Below are 18,004 nucleotides of genomic sequence, written 5' to 3' on the forward strand. Positions count from 1 at the left end.
CATTGACTCCTGTTTTTCACCACAAGTGTGCACCTGTTCACATGACTCTCTCACACTCCAGCAACATTTATACACTGCAAGCTAATGTGTTTTCTGTGAGCTTGTTGTTTTGATTCGTGGCCTCTGTTAACCGTGGGGTGCTTCTAAGCTGAGCCGCAAGCGTAAAACACCCTGGCATTATCAGAGGTAAAACAAACAAGGGAGACAATGCTAGTAATGAGCAGTGAGGATGGGTGTCAAATTACCTAAACTATAATGCTTAGGAAACAATATATAATTTCTAATTTCATTATGGAGCAAAGGAGATTTTTTTGATGGACATTTTACTGAAACTCACAGCTTATTTTTGGTGTGATGTAAAGATAAATTGAGTTATTTGATTATTTATTTTGGATAATAACTAATATCACTTAAAGGGAACCTATTATACCCCTTTTTACAAGATAAAATATAGCAAAATAAGTCTCTGAATGTCCCTAGAGTTTGTATGTGAAGTTTCAGCTCAAAATACCCCACAAATAATGTTTTATAACTCTTTGCAACTGCCCCTTTTAGGCTTTTATCCTAACTTTGCTGTTTTGGTGACTGTCGCTTTAAATTCAAATGTGATTGTGACCTTTTCAAAAAAGGGTGGAGCTTCAAATGCCCATGTGTCAGCATAGTGGGAGATTTAAAAACAGGATTAAGGTTATCTCTGTGAAAAACTGAAAATGTCTAAAGAAGTGGTTCAGAAGTAGCAGCCTGTTCCACAATTTGTGCATCATAAAACTCAACATACAAGTCGCTGACATTATTTTTAGCAGGTGCAAAAAACATTAATGGGTGGGACTTTCTCCCTCTGATGTCATGTACAAAGAGAGAATGTCCATCAAAGTATTTCTGTGTACTGTTTTTAGGACGAGTGATTAAAAAATAGAATTAATTCATTTTTACTATGAGAGGCTGGTTATGCTAAATAATAATACAAATAATTCCTTACATACATATATATATAGCACTTTTCTAGACACTCAAAGCACTTTACACAATGGAGGGGTATCTCCTCATCCACCACCAGTGTGCAGTATCCACCTGGATGACATGCCAGCAGCCATATTGCGCCAGACCACACAACACACACCAGCTGATTGGTGGAGAGGAGACAATGTGATGAGTTAATTATGATATGGGGATGGTTAGAGGAACATGATGATTTGGCCAGAATGCCGGAGTTAAACCCCTACTTTTTCCGTATGACATCCTGGGATTTTTAACGACCACAGAGAGTCAGGACCTCGGTTTAACGTCTGAAAAACGGTGCTCACTGAGCAGTATAGAGTCCCCTTCAATATACTGGGGCGTTAGGACTCACACAGACCACAGGTTGGGCGCCCCCTGTTGGCCTCACTAACACCACTTCTAACGGCAACCTAGTTTTCCCATGTGGTCTCCCATCCAGGTACTGACCATGCCCAACCCTGCTTAGCTTAAGTGGGTGACCATTTGAGAGTTGCAGAGAGCTAGCTGCCAGCCAGGCACACACACAGTATTCACACACTGTTCAAACACAACTGTGTTTAAACCCCTTATAAAAGTGATTTTTGCATAATAGGCTCCCTATAAAATAATCAGGACATGATAAAGAAACTAAATCTGCCAAGTGTTATAACATTAAAAAATCCATCCTGATCTCACACGGAAACTTAAAGCCACTGTGTCACCCCAAAACTGTATTGTAAATCATTATTTAAATAATGCCACTGAGACTGCAGCTCTGCACAAGACGTTTGGCCAGCGGAGAAATTAAAATGATCGTGCCCAACTGAGCCTGGTTTCTCTCAAGGTTTTTTTTCTTCACTTCCGCCATTAGTGAAGTTTTTTTTTCCCTCTCCGCTGTAGCCACTGGCTTGCATGGTTCGGGATCTGTAGAGCTGCGCATCGTTGGATTTGCCCTTCAATATTTGGACTCTCAGTAGTGATTATTAAACCACACTGAACTGAGCTCAACTGAACTGAACTTAAACACTACAAACTGAACTACACTGTTCCTATTTACTGTGACCTTTTATGTGAAGCTGCTTTGACACAATCTACATTGTATAAGCGCTATACAAATAAAGGTGAATTGAATTGAAATAATGGAGGCTATACAGTGTTATTTTACATATCTCATTTACAGTATATGTTTATTCAATTGTTTTCATCTGTCCTTGTAATTTGTTTATTATATTTTATGCAGATACTCCACTACAAAATAATCCTAAAATCTAAAATTCTTTCCAAATTGTAATCTTGTGAAATTTTATTAATATCGCTCTATATATATATATATATATATATATATATATATATATATATATATATATATATATATATATATATATATATATATATATATATATATATATATATATATATATATATATATATATATTGCAGACAAGCTAAATTCCCCAATGTAATTAATTTCCAATATCGTGCCACCCTGGTCCAGACCAAATGAACAAAGAGCCACAAACTAAACCTGCAAAGTGTGAACACATCAGAAATCCCACGATTCTGACTGCATTTACACTTCAAAAAAGCAAGTGTAAACGCTAAGCAGAACCAGACCAATTAAACTGTTTTCTTCATTGTGGACCAACCCAGACAAGAAAAAATAAAGTAGACCTGCTAATTGTGAACACATCAAAACATACACGATTCCTATTGGATGCAGACTTTAAAGACGACGGTGTGAACACTAAACATATTTTCTACATATCCCAGACCAAACAAACCGAGAGACCCAAATAAAATCAGCCAAGTGTGAACATGTAATATAAAAATAAATAAATGCAAAAAAAAAAAGGAAAATCACACAATTAAGGAAGATTTTTTGACTAAACCCACATTATATGGCATCAATCAGCTTTCAGATTCACATAAAAGAAGCTTATTTCAGAAATATATACATTTTGCTGTTCACACTGTGATCCAGATCTGATACATTTGAAGGACCATTTTTCTTGAATAATAATCCAATTTGCGCTTCATTCAGCAAACCCCAAAAGCTATAAAATTCACATGCTCCTCAAAGGACACACATCTATACCATTAAACACATGCACACACACAGGCATGCATCGCACGAAGTCAAACTGGGCACACACACGTAAACGCACTCGGTCACACACATGAACATGCTTTCGGCGGGGCACAAGTGGTCATCAGACACCGGCTGTATTCCTGGCACGGTTGCATAATCGCCTATGTGACTAACAGGCTTACCTTTGTGTGTATGAGCGTGTGTTCATGTGCCCCCTTTGGCTAATTAGTCACATCTACAGGCCTCCTGTGCCGCGAGAAGGCCATTTAAGGTCACACTAAAAGTTGTGACTTTGAAAATCCTCTTTCAGACTAAATGATGGTGTTTCTCGCAGGCATTCACAGCTCCTAGACATGCATATATATATTAATAATAATGCCGCAGTTCAGCTGGTCACAGATATGCCCATACCTGTCAGCAGATTAGGGCTGTGTGAAACCCATTGAAAGCATATGATAGTGTAATCGATGGATGTGTTTAAAAGCCCATAGGCTGTGTATACAAAGAAACGGTTATTGATTTGAGACACACAAACAGACATCAATCCCTCTGATATCATCAGCTCATGCACATGAATCAAGGCCATGGCTGTTTCTCAATATGCATTCTTCAGTGGTCTTGTGTCCTCGTGTAACGTCATCATCAGCTGCCAAAGTTCAGTTCCAATACTCAAGATCGCAAGAACAGAGGACACATGAAACTTCCCGGATGTGATCTTGATTTCGTGGATGCACCGGATGCAGACTTGAGCACCGAACTCGCTCTGGGATTCCCAGAAGTCATTGCGACTGGAGGTGGGAAGCGCAACATTTTATTTAGATTTATTATTAAAGTTCAGAGATATCATTTATTTATCTCAGGAGATTCCCTAAATGAAATGGTCAAAGTAAAAATTACCATGAAAATCTTAATAAAGGCATAAACACATTAAGGGTGTTTGTTTGCTAAAATTCGTATTAAAATCTGTAAATCAACAATTCAGAAGGACAAAAGAAAATGCCAGGAAAATATTGATAATCATTACTGGAAAAAAATGAAATTCCTAAATTACAAACCAATTAAATAAGTCAACATTAATAATTATAACGTGACATTATTACAATTAAGAATTTGATTCGTTTTAATAGCATAAATAGTAACAGAAAAAACTTAAAATTTAAATCAGTAATAATTTAAAAGACCAAATGAAAATACCATGAAAATATTGAAAATCATTACTGGGAGAAAACTTGATAGTCCTAAAATAAAAACAAGTTAAATAATTAAACATTAATCATTTTAATGTGAAATTAATGCAATTAATAATTTTGAATTTTGAATATCATAATTAGGAATAGAAAAAAAACTTTAAATATAAATCAGTAATATTTTGAAAGAACAAAAGAAAATGCCATGAAAATACTGAAAATAATTACTGGGACAAAATCTGATAATCCTAAACTTAAAACAAATTTAATAAGTCAACAACTTTTAACTTTTATGACAAAATAGTACAATTAATAACGTTATTCATTTGAATATCATAATTAGAAATGGGGGAAAAACTTTCAATCTAAATCAATTTATTTTGAATGAACAAAGAAAATGCCATTAAAATAATGAAAATCACTACTGGGAGAACTTGACTGCATATCAACTAACTTTATAGTCCTTAATTAAAAACTATTTAAATAAGTTAACATGAATCATTTTAATGAGAAATTAATGCAATTAATAATTTTATTGATTTGAATTTCATAATTAGGATTTTTTTTAAAAACATCAAATGTAAATCAACATTAATTTGAAAGAACAAAACAAAATGCCATGAAAATAAAATAATGAAAATAATTACTAGGAGAAAATGTGATAATCCTAAATTTAAAAATTAATTAAGTCAACTTTAATCCTTTTATTGCAAAAATAATGCAATTCATTAATTCATTCATTTTCGTTTCGGCTTAGTCCCTTAATTAATCTGGGGTCGCCGCAGCGGAATGAACTGTCTAATGCAATTAAGAATTTTATTAATTTTAATATTATAATTAGGATTAAAAAATTTTTTTTAAAAAGGATTAAAAAATAAACAAAATGGCATAAAAATACTGAAAATTTATTTGATTTTAAGAAGGAATAAATATAATTAATATTAGGAATAATTAAGAATAGAAAAAACTTAATATGTAAATCAAAAATAATTTGAATAAACAAAAGAAGATGCCATGAAAATAAAAGTCATTATGAACTGGAATAAATGCATATACAGAACTGTATGTCTTATTTTGGGATTAAAAATAACCAGACCACATTCTCATGCAAGTCACTGCATAAATCCCAAACCTGATTTTGTGCAACTACGTTCTGCTTCAGAGCAGTAAGCAAGATTACTTCATAAACGCCCTTTCCAACTGATTGCTATAAATAAGGGAATCTGGAGGTTGGTGGTTACGCAACATCTGGCTTCTATTTTAACAACATGTTTCAACAGCATGGAAAGAAAAGATATGAACGCTGGCAAAGTGCATGGTCACCCTGGTTTCCGGCCTCCGCACCCACTAGGGACTTTCCTGGCTATTTTAAGAAAGACCAGTCACAATCTGCAGGTATCAAACACAAACACACTGTGCAACACGTGCACAGCTCCACCCTTCAGGACAAAAAGAGTGTGACTGGGAGTGAGGAGACATGTGATCACTTTTGTGTGTTTTTCCAAGTTTGCATCCCTCGCTTGTTCAGTCACACATGAATCATTGAGAAAAGAGACCTCAGTGTTAAAAACCAACAAACAAAGAAAAAAGATGTGCCAGACTTCACACATTTAAAAAAAAAAAAAAAAGAGCAGCATTTCCAGTTTGAGGAAGTTACATTTAAAAGAACTGAAAGACATCTTTAAATAATAGGCTACAAAACATACAGTTAGAAACAGTAGGGCTGCACAATATATTGTTTCAGCATCGATATCGCAATGAGATCATTCACAATAAGATTTGCAATGTTGAGTATGGATCATAATTTATCATTTGCAAGTGTTTTTGAGGTCTTTGACTGGGGATTTTAAAAGTATTCAGGTCTAATAAACTGTACCATTTGTAACTTTAATGTTTACTTTAATATTTAGATTAATTTTATTGAATTATTCATCAAATAAAGACTTTGCAGTATTCATTCTTTCATTTTTTTTCTGCTTAGTTCCTTTATTCATCAGGGGTTGCCACAGCAGAATGAACCGCCAACTTATCCATCATATGTTTTACGCAGTGGATGTCCTTACAGCTGCAACCCATCACTGGGAAACACCCATACACTCTCATTCACACACATACACTACGGACAATTTAGCTTATCCAATTCACGTACAGCGCATGTCTTTGGACTGTGGGGTAAAACAGAGCACCCGGAGGAAACCCACGCCAACACAGGGAGAACATGCAAACTCCACACAGAAATGCCAACTGACCCAGCCGAGGCTTGAACCAGTGACCTTCTTGCTGCGAGGCGACATCGCTTCCCACTGTGCCACCGTGCTACCACTTTGCAGTATTTTACATTTGATTATTCAATTACTGTATATATGAATACTGCTATAGACTCCTTATATAAACAATAAATTACCGTTTATTTATTAATTTTCCTTCGGCTTAGTCTCGGAGGTTGCCACAGTGGAATGAACCGGCAACTATTCTGGCATATGTTTGCAGCAGAAGTCCTTCTAGCTGCAACATAGTACTGGGAAACACCCATAGACACTCATTCACACACACACTCATACACTACAGCCAATTTAGTTTATCCAATTCACCTAAAGCGCATGTCTTTGGATTGTGGGGGAAACTGGAGCACCCTGAGGAAACCCACGCCAACACAGGGAGAACATGCGAACTCCACACAGAAATGCCATCTGACACAGCCAAGGCTCACAAAAGCGACCTTCTTGCTGTGAGGCGAAAGCGCTACCCATTGCGCCACTAGTATTTCTTATAATATTTTGCTTCAGGACAAAGTCTTGTTTTTTTAGTTTGGCTGAAATAAAAGCTTTTCATTTTAGGATATATAATATTAGCACTAGGCCTGTCACAATATCTATTTTTCGTTATACAATATATTTCACCAAAATATATTGAGATCAATGATATTATTGTCATTTTATTGCCACTCATTATATAAAACCAGAGTGACAATATAATAGCATCACAATGCAAGTACACTCTTTCAAAGAACACATCATATTTATCTTAAGAATGTTTCATATCTATAATTATAGTAATTTTAACAATTTAATAATTAGACTCCTAAATAAATACTAATAAATGTTAACATAAAAAGTGCAAGGTAAAAAGTAACAGAGGCTGTGATATCTGCTACCAGATCTTTTTTCAGTTGTCAGACACCCACATGAAAATATACTATAGTAATTTATAGTAAATAGTGTTTTTTAAACTTATTGACACTGACACCTCCAATACAGATAGAGATGTTGCGCAATCAGCTAAAACGTTGCTAGAATTGTTTTTTTTATGTATGGCCAATATATTTTGCATCACCAAAAATTATTGAGATCATGTCCATGATCCGGTACAGGCCTAATTAGCACCCTTAAAAAATTTAGCAGAACAGGACCACTGTTGTCCAATGACCTAGAATTGTTTGGCATGTAGTTGCAATGTAACCTATAGTCAACAAAATGTTCAAAAGGACCATCAAAAAAGAGATACTGTTTATCTATTTCTTTTTTTAACATTGTATGGTTTTTAACATTTGGACTGGGCAAGTAAAAAGAGACTCAGCACAGTTAGCACAGTTATTACTCACAGGGTGAAGCAGCGATCATATCTGTTGTTATTAAAGCAGAGCGCATCCTTAACATGAGTGCAGCGGTAACACCTCAAAACTTAAAACCAACCTGAAACTCTTCTAAATCTCCAAAATAATTCAAGCTTAAACTCTTACAAGGCTTTACTTAAAACACTGAAGATCATAATTATTGTTAATGCATGCTGGGAACTGCACTCCACCACCCAGTTAGTTAAGCTAACTAAAAATATTCATGTAATCCCAATACAAAATAATTGATCTAGCTTGTTTTTTTGTTTGTTTGTTTGTTTGTTTTTTACAAATGTAAGTAGATTAAACCTAATATAATTAAAGTGCAATTAAAGTTATAATAAAAATAAATTTTTCAAAAATGGCACTGTTTTAGCTGATTTTAAACAAGTAAAGCAACATTGTTTTGAGTGCATGAGATGAAGGTTTTACTTTAAGTACAAGAAAAACAACCATATGCAAAACCACATCTTCTTCTGTGACTTCAGCCATAACCATATGAGTCTGATAAACTTGTTAGTCTTCTCTTCCGGGTTATTAAGAGTTGTTTACTACCCTATTGAAATATCCTGCATGCCTGAAGTCAGCACTATCTGCTGCTGGCAATCAGCCACAGGTAAAATCTGAAGTCTGATCATATTTCACTTCTCAGGCAGTAGAATAAGAGTGAATCAGAGAAACAAACTTGTATCTATAGTGTGTGCGTGTGTGCGTGTGTGCGTGTGTGTGTGTGTGCTGTCTGAACTCTTCATAAACAGGAATCTCAGACTTCTGTGGAGTTCATGATTAGAAAACTGTCAATCAAACTGTCACCTGACAAAATAATTTAGTTTTCCAACACTTCCATGCAACAATAGATCAGAGATACTTGCATTGGGTCATCCAATGAGACTAAGCTTGTACTCACACTAGACACGGTTGTCTTGAACCCGAACTCCTGTACTCACATTGTTATTTTACATTCAGAGCCTGATCACACTTATGTCATCGATGATTCAGTTAAACAGAAGAGAAGCGCTCTCACTCAGCACAATGGAGGTTGCTTTATTATTTTGTCTGTATTATTTTAAGTCGTTTGATATGCAGTGACACACAGTCAAATCTTTTGCTGAACAGATCCACCATTTTTGATGCTCATAAATGTTCATGCAAGTCTTCGTGCTGCAGGTATTAGGAGGTTTGCTAAAGGTGCAGTTTGTATCTTTAATAAAATATGACAGCTCGCATTCATTGAAAAGTAAGAATAATTAATAAATTCCACATGAAATAGTCCCTTAAAAGTGACAGTCTGTATTCAGTTTCACACTCAGGCCCGATTTGCACTCACACTACAAGTGTAGCGTACCGTGTCAAAGCCCAACCGAACCACACTCTAGCACACCTCTTCCAACTGGGTCAGGGTCAGATTCAAAGCACTCACTTGTCAAATGAACTGGGAAATGGGGATCAAATGTGCCTGGGCACAGTTCGGATGGCCTAGTGTGAGTACACCCTAAAAATACACTTTTTTTTCTCTCCACTAATTCTGTTACAGAATTCTGTCAAACTCTGTCTTCAGACAAAATAATTTACTTTTCCACTTTTTGATGCAACAATAAAATCACTGATATTTGCATTGGGTCATTTAAAGAAACTTAAAATACACCTATAAAAATAGGTTTTTAAATTTTACTATTCTATTTTTCATTATTTCTATTTTTTCCTTTACTTATTCTGTTACACTATTGAAAAAATCTATCTACACTATAAATGTTTATGATTTTTTCCTAATAGGCCTACTAGATACGGTAACACTTTATTTTGATGGTCCATTTGAGTATTAGTAGACTGTCTGCTTAACATCTGCTGATACTGCTCCTTCAACAGACATTTAACTGACTATAAGAAACTTTGCAAGTACATGTCAACTTACACTAACCCTAACCCTATTAGTGGATGTATACTCTAATGAGAATTAGTTGGCATGTAGATGCAATGTATTTTAAATTTAACAAATGGTCCATCAAAATAAAGTGTGACTCTAGATACTAATAAGTCTAAAAGTAATTATTTTTGTAAAAGTATATAAGCATGTATATTTTAAATAAATATTGTTAACTAATAAGATCTCTATCTTTGCATGTATATGTTTGTTTGTGTGTGTGTGTGTGTGTGTGTGTGTGTGTGTGCGTGTGTGTGTGTGTGTGTGTGTGTGTTATGTCTAATAAAAATATAACCTTGGGCAGATATACATAAGACATTTTAAAAATACACCCATTTACACACTCAAAAAATGACTTTAGCAGAAAAGAAAAATGAAAACAACCCAATTATCATTTTTTTTTTGCGGAACAACCTAATTGTTTTATGTCCAACCCACTAAAATTTGTAAAAACAATTAAGTTACCAATCTGTTTTTGGACAACATGAAGGAATTGCGTGAAACAGTGTATTTGCTCGAAAGTAAGTATCAACCAATTCAAAGTCAATTCGAAGTATAAGCTTGTGCAGGTATACACAGTTCAGGTTCAGATGCCAGAGTTATACATTATATTATTATATACATTATAATATTACAAAAAAGCAAGGATGTTTTCACAGTATTTCCTATAATATTATTTCTGCTGGAGAAAGTCTTATTTGTGTTATTTCAGCTAGAATAAAAGCATTTTTAAGGTCAATATTAGCCGCCTTAAGCTTTTTTTTTTTGTCTACAGAACAAACCATCAATTTACATATGACTTCCCCAATTACCCTTACTTGCCTAACCTAGTTAAGCCTTTACATGTCACTTTAAGCTGAATACTAGTATCTATAAAAAAAATTCTACGCTAATATTATGTGCTGTCATCATGGCATATATTAGAAATGAGTTATTGAAACTATTATGTTTAAAAATGTATATATATATATATTAAAAAAAAATTATATATATATATATATATATATATATATATATATATATATATATATATATATATATATATATATATATATACAGGGGGGCTAATAATTCAGGATAAATTATTCAGGATTACTTGTTCAGGTTAATAAATATTCAGGTTAATGACTATGACTTTAACAGGATACTTGAAGTGTGACATCTGAATCTGCACTTTCCATACCTGCCCAGTTATACGGTGTTTACTGTTGTGTACCTGGGCACGAGTGAGTCTCCTCCTCTGAGTGTGGTGGGGTCCAGCTCAAATATAGAGGAGATGTCATTGCCATCAGGCACAGACACCAGTGTGTACATGACCTTCTCATTGGGCGCGCGCAGACGAGCTCGCAGAGCCTCATGTTCAGAGTCCAGCTGGAGGAAAGATAAAGATAAAAACACAACACAAACACACTTCTTCAGCTGACACACTTAAACCTTAACCTCAGCAAACAGAATTTGAGTCCTGACAACTCTGAGTGTGACCTTAAATAACACACACACACACACACACACACACACACACACACACACACACACACACACACACACACACACACACACACACCCGAGGACAAGAAAGAACATGAAGGACGCGAAAACGTTCTCACCGTTTGACGTGTGGTTTCAAGATAAACAGGTTCAGCATTTTAGTCAATAATGAAGCTAACAAATGTTGCTTTTTGGTTAATTACAAAGAAACTCGATGTAAATATTTAATAAGGTTTCATATACTTGACGTAAGGGCCTGATATCAGAAAGCATAATAATTAACTTACAAAGTAGGCGCGCACTAATGTATCAACAGGTGTTTTAAATCAGTGGTGTTCTAGTGACACCCACAGGCACAGTGACGCACTGCACACACTGCTGTACCCGCAGGGACAGCGACACCACGTGGATGATTAAAGAATACAGCCTACAAACTAAAAACAATTAAACGTCGAACAAAACATACATTGAATATGAAATAAACACACAACATTTCAATTAATAATTCGTTTTATATTATAGATTATTGCTAAAATATTTTGAATATATGATATGTTATTAAACAGATAAGTTGGTAAATGTTTTATGCATGCATTTCTTGTCTCAAACGGAGTATTTTATTGTTACCTGTGTATTTTACTTTCAGTGTACAATTAACAAGTGCTGGGATTGTTAATTATGGTTTTTGGTAACTGAAAGACGAAATTAAATAACAATATATTATTATTATTATTATTATTAATTATATAATAATAATGATAATAATAAATAAGACAATCAAATCTGAAATATTGTCCTCTTAACAGATATTGTTAACAGAATTATTTTATTAATTATAATAATTTATTAAATGAGAACCAAATAAAAGCCTAAAAAAATCAGATAAAATTTTAAAACGGCACAAAATGCACAAACACTTGACAAAAGCACATGCTGCACACAGAACTTCAAGATAAGAGGCATCTTTTGATTTGGGCATCTGACATGAACATGAAGGTACATGTACAGTACAGAAACTATCATTTAAAAGCCATTTGAGAGATTGACTGTACCTGGAAGTTAAAGGGTGAAAAATCTGCCACCTGAAGCAGGAAACAGAAACACAGCCAACAGTTTATTTGCCTTCACTACACACAAAGCGAAAGCACAAACATAAGAACGACAACTATTTAACTGCTTACAGATGAACGGGATTCCTGCGACTCTTCCTCATAGTCAGGATTGACCTGTGAATGCAGAAAAAGACCAAAAACATCCTTAAAATGTGCAACGAAATCTGAGAACTCAGCAGGAAACTGATAGACTTTGTGGGCACAAGCTAATCAAATAGTCGGGGCCTGATCTTTGAACATGGTTTACCTGCATAGCAAGATTTATTTATTTATTTTTTTTAAAGACTTGACATAAACACAGTATTTTTCCTTCTGAAAAGCTTCAAGTGCACTAAATGCATAATTTTGGTCCTATTATAAATAACAGGTGTTTATCTGATCTGATCAAAATGCTCATGATTGTAGCAGATATAATTTTTTGAAGAACAGTAATCACTGACAGGTTATTATTCTTCATTAAACAAATAATAGATTTGGTAACTGCAACAGATAAAAGAAAATAAAATAAAATATAACTGCATTCAATTAAACCCAAAAATACATATAGCAATAACATAAAAAATAACAAAATACTAGAAAATACTAAATGAAAACAATAAATCATATTTTATTTTATGCAATTCTGTTTTAAATTATCTAATAAACATTAATATGTTTCAATTACGTTATATTTTTTAAACTATTTAAAACGTAATAAATTTCCAATTTAAATTAAATAACTTTATTTCTTTATTTTATATTATTTTATCAACATTAAAATAAAATAAAGCCAAAAATACATATAACAATAATATAAAAAAACAATAAAACTTAAATGATATGAAATTAAAACATATTTTATTTCTTATGATTGAAATAATTTATTGAACAATAATATCGGTTTCAATTACATTACTATTGTGTTTTGAACTATTTAAAACATGTATTAAAATTCCAATTTAAATTAAATACCTTTATTTCTTTATTTTATATTATTTTTATTCTATAAAATAAAAAATAATAAATGAAAACATTAAATTATATTAATTAAAAAAACTGTTTATTTTATTTATTATGTTTTAAATAATTTATTGAAAAATAATATCTGTTGCAATTACGTTATTGTTGTCCTTTAAACAATTTAAAACATGTATTAAACTTAAACAACTTTAATTCTTTATTTTATATTATTTTTTATTTGATAAAATAAAGCCAAATAACAAAATAATAATATTAAAAAAACTATAAAATAAAAATGATAAATGAAAACATTCAATCATTTTAAATAGATTTTCTTTAAACTGTTTACAATAATAACTGTTGCAGTTGAATTATTGTTGTCCTTTAAACAATTTAAAACAAATTAAATAAATAAAAGATAAAATAAATAAAAATAAAAAATTAAATTAAACAACTTTACTTTTTTATTTTATATTATTTTACCAATACTTAATCAAATAAAGCAAAAAATACATATAACAATAGTATAAAAAAACAATAAAATAAAAAACACTAAATAAATACATTAAATCATATTGAAGAATAAACATTTTATTTACTGTGTTTATAATAATAAAAGTTGAAATTGTGTTATTTTCGTCCTTTAAAGAATTTAAAACATGTATAAAATAATTAAAAATTTATTAACTTAATCCATTATTATTAATTTAAAAAACATTTTATTTTATTTTATTGTTTTAAATTATTAATGAACAATGATATCTGTTGCAAATACATTATTATTGTACTTTAAATAATTTACAACATGTAAAAAAATTTTAATTAAACCAGTTTACTTTATTTTATAATATTTTACCAAAATGTAATAAAATAAATTAAAGCTAAAAATATGAAACAATAATATACAAAAATAAAATAAAAAAACTGAATGAAAAATTATTTTAAATGAAAACAATTATACCTTATTTAGCCGTTTACACAATGATATCTGCTGCAGTTGTGTTATTGTTGTCATTTAAACTATTTAAAACATGTATTAAATAATAAAAAGAAAATTGTTTACTTTTTAGTTTATCATATTTTACCAAAATTTTATCAAATAAAATAAAGCCAAAAATACATATAACAATAATATAAAAACTATAAAACACTAAATACTAGTGAAAACATTAAATTATTTTAAATAAAAAAAATATTTAGTTTAACTGCATCTACAATACAAACTGTTGCAATTATGTTATTGTTGTCCTTTAAACAATTAAAACATGTATTAAAATTACAATAAAAATCCTTACTGCTTTATTTTATATTTTACCAACATTTATTAAAATAAAGCCAAAAAATACATATAACAATAATAAATCATATTAAATTGATTTTCTTTAAACTATTTACACAATAATAACTGTTGCAATGGTGTTATTTATGTCCTTTAAACAATTTAAAACTAATTAAATAAATACTTTACAAATTATATAAATAACTTTACATTCTATTTTATAATATTTTAGCAATATTTAAGAAAATAAAGTCAAAAAATACAAATAACAATAATATAAAAAAAACTATCAAATAAAAAACACTAAATAAATACATTAAATCATATTAAATAAAAAAACATTTCATTTTATTTTAACTATTTTTATTTTACAATAATAAAAGTTGCAGTTGTGTTGCTGTTGTCCTTTAAACAATTTAAAACATGTATAAAATAAAAAAAAATGATTAAATTAAAATTAAACAACTTTACTTCTTTATTAGAGATATGCCTTTATTACTGTTAAATGAACAATAATAACTTCTGTCAAAAACACATTTTCCTTTCCGTGTTCAAAGAGCAGTGCCTCAGATCTGATTAAAGCTGCACAGTGTAAGATTGGACCAAATTTGGCTTGAAACAAAGGGGGAAAAGCTGAGCTCCAGTGAGGTTAGAGGCTGTGAATGAAGCATGCGCAGTCTTACAGAGTGCAGTTTTTAGGGAAGAGCAGGTCTAGAGGAAGTTAGTGATGTTCCCTACCCAGAGCGAGAGGTTAGTGCTGATCTGGGAACAGCTGAGGGAGGATCCCGAGCTTGCAGAACACACCTCACTCACCTCTGCAGCCAGATAATGTCCTGTGGCCAAATGCTTAAACCTAAACAGACTGTTCCAGTAACCGGCGCCGCCACGACACGGGTCATGCTGGACCACCTGAAATGGCAAATCAACACCACAATATATATCAGGTATCTAATAGAGCAGTTACACACAAGAGGACACCGAATCAGTGAGTCGCCAAACTCGAAAAGAATCAGGTTTTCAACTGGTAAATGTCATTCTGAATAAATAAATAAATAAGGCGACACGGTGGCTCAGTGGTTAGCACTGTTGCCTCACAGAAGAAGGTTGCTTGTTCGAGCCTCAGCTGGCATTCATGTTTGGAATTTGCATGTTCTCCCCATGTTCGCGTGGGTTTCCTCCAGGTGCTCCGGTTTCCCCCACAGTGCAAAGACATGCGCTATACACATTGTGAATTGAATAAGCTAAATTGGCTGTGGTGTATGTGTGTGAATGTGAAAGTGTGTGGATGTTTCCCAATGTTGGGTTGCGGCTGGAAGGGCATCCGCTGTGTAAAACATGTGCTGGATAAGTTAGCGGTTCGTTCCGCTGTGGCGACCCCTGATTAATAAAGGGACTAAGCCAAAAAGAAAATGAATGGCCACCTATGCACATTTGATGGACTGGACCCTGAGCTACGTTTCACACACGCGTACGAAAATTGGCACACACATCAAACATGCAAAAATTACAAAAAAAAAGTCTCTTGGAGTAAAATTTCAAACCCAACAGGAAGCTGGATATTTTTGCTTCCTCTGCCGAAAAAAGCGCAGTTTTTGCCATTTCCAGGTATAGTATTTTAACAAACTTCTCCTAGGAATTTTCGCAAATCAACACCAAAATTGGGTTTTGTCATCTAAAGGCCTTGCCAATGTTAAATTGCGAAGATCTAGAGTTTTGTCGAAGGGTGTGTCTGTGGCGGCCTCACAAACTTAGAAGTTTTGCCACGAAACAGGAAGTTGTTTTAACTCAGACATGCTTTGTTTGATCTGCCTCAAAATCCACACGTTTGCTAACAGTCCTGACCTGAACATGTTTGTATGCCAATATCCAATTACAGTTATAGCGCCACCTGCTGGCAACAGGAAATGACATGTTTTACAATGTAATAAACTCCTTCCCTAAATTTTATCGTATCAGCACCAAATTTGGGTGGCGTCATCTGAAATCTTTAGCGATGATATATTGTGAAGATCTAGGCCGTTTCTCAATATGCGTTCTTCAGCGATCTTGCATTCTCGTGTTCTCATGTAACATCATCATCAACTGCCAAAGTTCAGTTCCAAAACCGCAAGAACAGAGGACGCATAAAAGTTCCCGGATGTGTTCTTGGTATCAAGGACGCAGTGATGCAGACTTGAGCACCGAACTAGCGGTAGAAGTCCCAGAAGTCACTGCAGCTGGAGGTGGGAAGCGCAGCATCCTACTTAGATTTCTTATTAAAGTTCAGAGATATAACTTCTTTATCTCAGGAGATTCCCTAAATGAGATGGTGAAAGTAAACATTACCATGAAAATCTTAATAAAGGAATAAACACATTAAGGGTGTTTATTTGCTGAAATTCGTATTAAAATCGGTTTTATTTGTATTGTGCAACGTATATTTGTAAAGTCTTTATGTATAGTATATATTGTGAAAAGGGGAAAAACATTAAATCGTTGTATGAATGCTCTAATGTTTAAATAATTTTTGGTTAAAGATGTGTGAGGGTCATGTGACGATCAGGAAGAACGCAGCATCTCATGCTTCTAAAAGGACGTGTTCTCTGTCTACGCGGTCTCCTGAGTTCGTTCTTCCGAGGTGACCTAGCAAGACCGGTCTCCACAAGAACGCAAGTCCATTCTGTGCATTCTTGGAATTGAAACACAGCCCTAAGGCCCCTGCACACTGGGACACTTTTTGCTCACGTTTTCTGTCAACATTTAACGCCTCGAAACTAAATAAAGTGTGCAAATGTGATCGCGCACACGAATGCGCAAAATGGCAGGTGTAAATTTTCTTTTTTTTAAAAAACGTCTCAAAACCTTTTGTTCACATGCACAGAGCTGCTGACGTTACAATAAACAGCACTTAGAGGCGCTCAAGCGCAAAACTGTCAATGCGAGCGCACATTGAAGAAGATGCCCAGAGGCGATATGAACGTGGAGCTGCTTATTGCAATAATTGGTGAACTATTGGTGAACAATAATCATTTCTTCATCGCTGGAGCTGCTACTTGAACCATCCATGCTTGTTTGAAACGCCAGTAACTTTAAGCAGTGAAAATGGTTTGAGTTTGAATCCGGAAAAACGTCTCGAAAAACGCTGACGAGAAAAGCATCCCGGTGTGTACGAGCCTCTAGAGTTTTTGCCGAAGGGTGTGTCCGTGGCGGCCTGACAAACCTCAGTGTTTTGCCATGAAAGAGGAAGTACTTATAACTCAGCCAAACAATGTCCAATCTGCCTGAACCTTCACATGGTTCAAATTCCTTCAAATTCCTCACCTGAAGACATCTACATGCCAATATTGAGTCACAGTTATTGTGCCACCTGCTGACAGGAGGAAGTTTGGCATTAATCTGTGATTTTCTCAGGGTTTTTA

The 18,004-nt window shown here is 33.4% G+C and overlaps 1 protein-coding gene across 1 annotated transcript in view; it reads right to left on the bottom strand.

Annotated features, from left to right (window-relative positions):
- The window catches only part of itpr1b (inositol 1,4,5-trisphosphate receptor, type 1b), a 269,709-nt gene that overhangs the window by 195,023 nt on the left and 56,682 nt on the right, over positions 1-18,004 (bottom strand). Inside the window, exons 10-13 of the mRNA XM_056468320.1 lie at positions 15,420-15,515; positions 12,458-12,502; positions 12,329-12,358; positions 11,005-11,159 (exon numbers count right to left, since the gene is read on the bottom strand). Of these exons, the coding sequence (XP_056324295.1) occupies positions 11,005-11,159; positions 12,329-12,358; positions 12,458-12,502; positions 15,420-15,515 (326 nt within the window). The remainder of the gene's footprint in view (positions 1-11,004; positions 11,160-12,328; positions 12,359-12,457; positions 12,503-15,419; positions 15,516-18,004) is intronic.

Source organism: Danio aesculapii, chromosome 11, assembly GCF_903798145.1.
Source record: "Danio aesculapii chromosome 11, fDanAes4.1, whole genome shotgun sequence".
NCBI classification, from domain to species: domain Eukaryota; kingdom Metazoa; phylum Chordata; class Actinopteri; order Cypriniformes; family Danionidae; genus Danio; species Danio aesculapii.